The 6,822-nt window shown below is 40.6% G+C and overlaps 1 protein-coding gene and 1 long non-coding RNA gene across 4 annotated transcripts; one reads left to right on the forward strand and one right to left on the reverse strand.

Moving 5' to 3' along the window:
• The first annotated feature begins 1,193 nt into the window (after positions 1-1,193).
• LOC131695817 (zinc finger protein 791-like) lies at positions 1,194-6,822 on the forward strand. 3 transcript variants are annotated; one of them, XM_058984353.1, is made up of 5 exons: positions 1,194-1,221; positions 4,414-4,542; positions 4,597-5,078; positions 5,135-5,894; positions 5,950-6,822. In XM_058984353.1, the coding sequence occupies exons 1-5, from the start codon at positions 1,209-1,211 to the stop codon at positions 6,654-6,656; spliced, it is 2,091 nt and encodes a 696-aa protein (XP_058840336.1). In that variant the 5' UTR covers positions 1,194-1,208; the 3' UTR covers positions 6,657-6,822. The 3 variants fall into 3 exon arrangements, with proteins under 3 accessions (XP_058840336.1, XP_058840335.1, XP_058840334.1); XM_058984352.1 differs by lacking the exon at positions 1,194-1,221 and adding an exon at positions 3,556-3,583; XM_058984351.1 differs by lacking the exon at positions 1,194-1,221 and having other exon boundaries at positions 3,999-4,542.
• Positions 1,518-2,531, reverse strand: LOC131695819 (uncharacterized). The gene is made up of 3 exons (XR_009306719.1): positions 2,394-2,531; positions 2,258-2,338; positions 1,518-2,189 (listed from the first exon to the last, which is right to left on the reverse strand). It is a non-coding gene; the product is annotated as an uncharacterized LOC131695819 (long non-coding RNA).

A 6,822-nucleotide genomic window follows, 5' to 3' on the forward strand; every position in this document is an offset into this window, starting at 1 on the left:
GAAGGTAGTTGGGATATCCAAACCAGGTGCGCTACTGTCGTCATGTTTTTTTTGTGGCTGAGTTCGACAGAATTGACAGCGGTTATTCCTCTACCCAGTCAAACTAGTCCGGAACCTGTTCCGACTTCCAGCATGAATTCCAGCTCAAATGCATCAACCGATAGAGTCGGAATCGGTTGTTTTCTTTGAGCAAGATTCCATACTGAATCCATTCAGGATTTCGAACCGGTTCCGGAATGGATTCGACGGATAGTTGGGATAGGTTGGTGCGGCGGCGCTTGTGTTTATTGTATATTAATTCAAATGTTTACACACGTTTTTTAAATGTTTTTATTCGATCATGGATGTCTGTTCTCTGTGATAAAAGTGTGGTCATATATACTATAGATTTTTTCTCATATGACTCCATTCAGAAATCCGAACCGGTTCCGGAATGAGTTTAACTGGGCAGCTTTCGATAAGTTTTGATTCGAGCCAACAACATCTAGCCCTCTGACAGATAAAATTTAATACCATTTAATTGTAAACAACCCTCTAAGAAGGGTTGGTTTCAAAATCGTCCAATGAAGGACGTTCGTTGGACCAATTTAGACATCGTCCAAATAACCGTTCAACGAACGTCCATCGTTGGACCCGTGTTGAACGATTTTGAAACAATTTTTTGGACTTCTCAGTGGGAAAAGATAGCGATTTTTCAAATTTTGTGGCAGCGATTTTTTTAAAATTTTGATGTTTCATTGGTTCGGAGTTTATGCACAGCTTAAACAGTTTCATAGAATTTTCATATAACAAAAATGGTGCTACGGTGCTGCATAACCAATTGTAGCAATGGAAAAAATCATTTGGCGGATCGGACCGTTGATTTTGATCCTTTTCCATCAGATCCTGAACTTCGCGAGAAATGGGTTGACTTTGTTGGTGCAGGCAACAGACCATTTCGCTGCAAAAATAAATTTATATGCTCGGATCATTTTCCAATAATGGATGCAGATAATAGACTTCCAAATAATGGTGAGTTGAAACTGCTGCTATCCAGTTATTTTATTTTATGGTTCAATATTGAGGTTAGGACTGGATCAAATTAGCTACGCGATTGTCTTCTCTTCTCTTAGGTAATAACTAAAACATAGGGACTTTGACATTTGGTGACTAGTTATTTTGAGAAAGGATATTGTTACTTTGAAAAAGACGCCTGTTAATATAACTAGATGGATGGTAAAGGTAGGTGAATTAAAGAGTTCCGTATATTTTTTATTGAAATAATGATTAGTTAATAATCACAGCGGCAAGTTACTAGCAGACAATAGATTGTGCCCAAATACCGCTCGATCGAGGATGGTAGAACCATCACTGGTGCTTGCCTGCTGGTGAGTCTGAAGCAAGGCTTCAAAATCCTGCAGCTCTGAACGACGAATGATACGGTGTTACATGGGCGACTGTCGAGGGGGAATCAAAAACCTCGAGCAGTCCCGGAAAGCTCAGAAAATGCGCTCACAAAACTGAAAACACAACAAATCTTCATATTCAACATAAAACTTTATTGGCGCTGCTTCGCCCTCCTCAAACTCAATTTCACCTTCATTTTCCTTCTTTTCTCTACTCTCCTCCTTTCTACTTCCTATTCAACTGCATCTCGCTCCCTTCTCTACTCTGTTCTGATACTGCGCACATATTTTGTTTTACTCACTGCTTTCTTCCGGGGCGCCCCTCTACGCATAAACAATACCGCTCATTTCTATTCTTCCTCTCCCGACGCCTTCGCCTACGCACACGCCTTCGCGGCCTATTACACAGCGTCCCGGTTCAATTGTCCGTTGTTGGCTCACCCAGCCACATGCTGCTTCCGAAACTGTACTCCAGCTGCTATAAAAGTGTGATGACCGTCTCGGATTCTTGACCGTAGGGGACGACGTGACTTGTGGATTTGTCGGATGGTTACTTGCTGACGAGAATCTGCAATATAAAACAAAAACCCTGCGATGCAAAGCGATCAGCCTCATTGCAGGTGCTCAAGCATGGCGGGAAACTTACTTCCGATGGAAGGCTTTTGTTCTTGGTCTAAGCAATCCGCCACGTGATTTGTTCCGAAAAACTTCTCTCACGGTTTGATGAATCGCACGGTAGCCTTGCTTTCTCGTGGATGTCAAACTGTTCAGCTGTGGCTAGTTGCCCAATGAGCAGGATAAAATCTGTGACAAATACAAGCGAATGCCTTTATTAAGCTGAACTTTCATCCACGCGCTATGTTCATGCTTACTATTGTCTGCACCGGGTATTCTTTGCCGGCTCCCTTGCAAGATGGCGGCGCTAGCGTCCACACTCCAGACTGTGATTTTCCCTAAGCCGTAAAAGTTGAGTTTAGCACGGCATAAATGCGATCTGGTTTCGCTTACCTTGCCTTCAGTGATCTTACTGCTGAAAATTCGGCAAAGCGGATGCTTTTCTCGCGGAACAAACAATTTTCTGCCGTGTCTTTAATTGGCGTCCCTACGAACCGGATGACACTGACCGGCGACGGTCTATTGCGTGCAGCGTTGTGCACGAACTGGGTAAAACTAATCCTGCTCTTGGTCACAATCGTATGCTCACCCCTTCGATGAGTCTTATAATGTGTGAGAATGAGCGAATGACGAACGTAAAGCTCTCCGCTCTAGCAGCGGTCCGATGGTCTGATTTTGCTTGCCTCCCTTTGCATCGCCGTACGTGTGTATTCTCTGAGCAAAGGCTCTCCTATTTGCCAAGGTGAGTAAGTGAGAATTCGCAGCATAGATTGACTGAACGAGACAGCCACATGTTTGTTGGTTGACGGGTGAAATGAGAAATCTTCGCGCAGGGTTGTGCACGATCGGTGTGCGTAGGGATGCATTTGTTTTCACGTTTTGAGTTTACATTTTATTCTAAATTCTAAATATTTTCTAATTATTGCAGCAAACAAACTTAAACGTAACAACGGTCCAAATACATTTTCTGCAAAATAGAATACGCAGGAAAAAAAATTGACAGCGCTCATCTTTGAAAAGAGTAGCCAGCATGCGCGATTTTTGTTGACCATCCGACGCAAGAACGGTACATAGTAGTTCTTGTTCACCCTCTTCCACAATAGATCGGTAGGATAGTTCGTTGTAGCATTGGACAGCTTCGATAAACTTACGACGATCTAATCTAATAATCCTCAATGATGATCTCAAAAAACCCTTTTTAGTCTCATTCTTCTGCAGTCACGCTAAAAAAATAAATCGAAAAATTTATGGTTTGAGAACATTACAGTTCATCTATCATATAAAATTTCAGTATTTGCTCACCTGATGCAAACTAATAAGTAAAGCAAACTCCTGGTACTGCATTCCGTTTCGACTTTCTGTTTCGTCAGACTTAGAAGCCGATTCTTAGTGTAGAGACCTTTAAGGCTAGTGCTAACTCCTATTTGGTCACTAAGAACCCTTCCAGGCTAGGACTCGATTATGCAATGGTTTGTAAGGCCATCGTCTTACCGCAAAATTATTGTAATCGTAAAAGATCGAAAAGTCTTCAAAGCACGCCCATATGTTATGTATACGGGTTTTCACTGTAATGGCCGTGACATGTAGGTATACATTTGGGAACGCAAAAATTGACCAGTTTCATAGTTGGTAATAATACAATGTATAGTCAGCTGAAAAGCACTATACGCAAATGGTGCTTACGAAATAGGTCTCGTCCACATAAACGGTGTATTCAGTTAATTGAACCTTTGTGTTTTCATAACAACTATACATTAGTGTAGAGAACAATGAAGCAAAACGTAGTTATAACAATGACACTGGTTATATTTAAGATGTTCATATTTTCATTTTAACTTTATTTTAATAGTGATTCGGACTATTCCATTATCAGTTTTAAGATGATAGATATTGTTGGAGTGAACATGTTCAAATTGTCATAAATACCAACACTATAGTTGAGCGGTAAACAATTTTTCTAGTATTGTTTACGATACAGAAGTTTAGTATTACCGATCTCATGGTCATTCCTACTTTTTTGGCAAATAGTCAAAACAACCATAAAAGTGTGGTCATATATACTATAGATTTTTTCTCATATGACTCCATTCAGAAATCCGAACCGGTTCCGGAATGAGTTTAACTGGACAGCTTTCGATAAGTTTTGATTCGAGCCAACAACATCTAGCCCTCTGACAGATAAAATTTAATATACCATTTAATTGTAAACAAAAGATAGCGATTTTTCAAATTTTGTGGCAGCGATTTTTTTTAAATTTTGATGTTTCATTGGTTCGAAGTTTATGCACAGCTTAAACAGTTTCATAGAATTTTCATATAACAAAAATGGTGCTACGGTGCTGCATAACCAATTGTAGCAATGGAAAAAATCATTTGGCGGATCGGACCGTTGATTTTCATCCTTTTCCATCAGATCCTGAACTTCGCGAGAAATGGGTTGACTTTGTTGGTGCAGGCAACAGACCATTTCGCTGCAAAAATAAATTTATATGCTCGGATCATTTTCCAATATTGGATGCAGATAATAGACTTCCAAATAATGGTGAGTTGAAACTGCTGCTATCCAGTTATTTTTTACTTTTCAATTTATTTTCAGCTCTTCCGACGGCGCTCCCCACCATCAATGCTTTTCAAACAGCACTTAAAAAATCCGAACATAAAGAGATCAATCCTAGACATAGCTCAATTTCGGAAGTAGTAGAGATAATCGAATTGCGAACTCTTTTCTGTAGGATTTGTCTTAAAAAAAGAACTGATCTGGTGCCTTTCAGTTCCAAGATACACAACACTACGTTGTTCGATGTTATCAACACTGTTGCCGGTTTGAATATTGATACGGACGGTATTGTTCCTACCAAAATATGCTCCAGCTGTGTCTCACAACTAGACATGGCATTCAATGTGCGTATGGATTTTCAGCGACAGGAAACTTTCCTAAAGGAGCTGGTCCAGAATAAACAGTTAATGTATCACTATAAGCTGTATGATAACCGTAGACCGGCGACTGATGTGAAGGAAGACGATCAGTTCAATCTGTTGGATAGCTCTAAGCAGGATGAATCAATATTAATTTGTACGGTAATTGACACGGTGTTGTTCTAATTTCAGATGACAATTTAGAGATATATTTATAGGAAGCTACGGAGGAAGCGGATATTACGAAAATAGAATACGAAGTATCAGAAGAAGTTTACAGTACAGTTGAAGTTCGAAGTGACGATGAATCGTCAAGTGGGCTTGTGGGGATGTTTGAGGAGCATTTGATTGATGAGCACAACCAAATGGAGGATGAGGATACGTCATTACAGCAAGCATCCTTTGAAAACTCGCATTTTTCTCCGAGCGAAGATTTTTTCAAAGAAGACAAATCTGAAATGCATATAAAACAAGAGGTTTCTTGTGGCAATGAGGAAAAAAATGTGTCCATCCGTGGTCAGGAGAAGAATCATGTCAAGTTTGCTCCCAACACTTGTTACGTTTGTAGCACTCAGCACAAGAACGTCGAAGCCCTAGAGGCCCACATCGAAAGTCACGTCGATATTCTACCTTACACCTGCAAGGTGTGTGATACAGAAACACATCCTCAGATTTTCAAAACGCTAGTGCTACTCAACAAACATTTACGTATGCACCTCTATCCGATACGTTGTGAACACTGTCCGCAGCGATTCCTAACTAAAAAGTCTTACGCAGGTCATAAGAACAATTTGCACAATACGAGCCAAATTGGTCATAACTGTAATTATTGCGGACGAGTCTTTAGTTTGAAGCGGCCGTTTCAAAAACATATAGCGGAGCATCGTGCAGTGGAAAAGGGTAAATACAAGTGCGAATACTGTAGTAAGGCCTTTCGGGATAATGCATTGCTGAAGCGACACGTAAGAATACATACAGGTTAGTCGAAAGATTTGTTTCTATTACGAAATAATGAGTAGATGTTTGTGGTCAGGTGAAAAACCATATGAGTGTAAAAAGTGTGGAAAATGGTTCAACCACGAAGCTAATTTTCAGAGTCACAAGCGTAAACACATTGGTGAAAACTGTCGATTGATGAAGAGAAACAATACGTCTGGTCCGAAGCAGTATACTTGCGATTTCGAAAAATGTGATTTTGTAACCGAAGTGTACAGTAAGTTTCATTGCCATCGGAACCGGCACCTGAATCAGTACCGGTGCGAGATGTGTGAAAAACGTTTTCCATACAAGAGTTCGCTGACCAAACATATTGTTATGGTACACGAACGCAGATTGCCTGAGAGAAACCTACTCTGTCCGTACTGTCCAAAACTTTTCAACTGCAAGCAAAACTTGCAGCTCCACGTTGATATCCACGAGGGTAACCGGCATTTCAAGTGTCAATTCTGCGAAAAAGAATTTGTGCAGAAAGTGAACTGCCTAGCCCATGAAAGAACGCACACCGGAGAACGACCGTACGTATGTCGGGTCTGTCCGGCGGCATTTTCAACTTCAACAAGCAGGAAGAAACACGAGCAAAACCATTCGAATGATCATTCAGCAAGGCTAGTGTCGGGACGGAGTAAGGATGGAGCTGTGGAAAAAGCTTCGATGGCGGAACCGCTTATGATTAGTGTCGATATGACCCAGGAAAATGAAAGATATGAGGAAGTGGTAGAATATACAACTACTGACCTGTAGAACGATTTACTTCGACAATCAAGTAAGTGGTTATTTCTTCTAATTCTTGTCGCGAATCTCCGATGAATAATTTAAATAATAATGGTTCAAGTTGAGGTAGAGATAAACGTGCTTGCGCGGTAAAATCGTATTCTTGGAATAAACTTCCAGCTCTCTATGATGAGTA

Source organism: Topomyia yanbarensis, unplaced genomic scaffold, assembly GCF_030247195.1.
Source record: "Topomyia yanbarensis strain Yona2022 unplaced genomic scaffold, ASM3024719v1 HiC_scaffold_57, whole genome shotgun sequence".
Taxonomy (NCBI): domain Eukaryota; kingdom Metazoa; phylum Arthropoda; class Insecta; order Diptera; family Culicidae; genus Topomyia; species Topomyia yanbarensis.

Bases quoted from the DNA above. Each gene is read 5' to 3' on its own strand.
- LOC131695817 (XM_058984351.1), top strand. From the start codon at position 4,326: ATGGTGCTACGGTGCTGCATAACCAATTGTAGCAATGGAAAAAATCAT. The intron at 4,543-4,596 runs GTGAGTTGAAAC...ATTTATTTTCAG, and splicing joins TAATAGACTTCCAAATAATG to CTCTTCCGACGGCGCTCCCC. The intron at 5,895-5,949 runs GTTAGTCGAAAG...GTTTGTGGTCAG, and splicing joins ACACGTAAGAATACATACAG to GTGAAAAACCATATGAGTGT.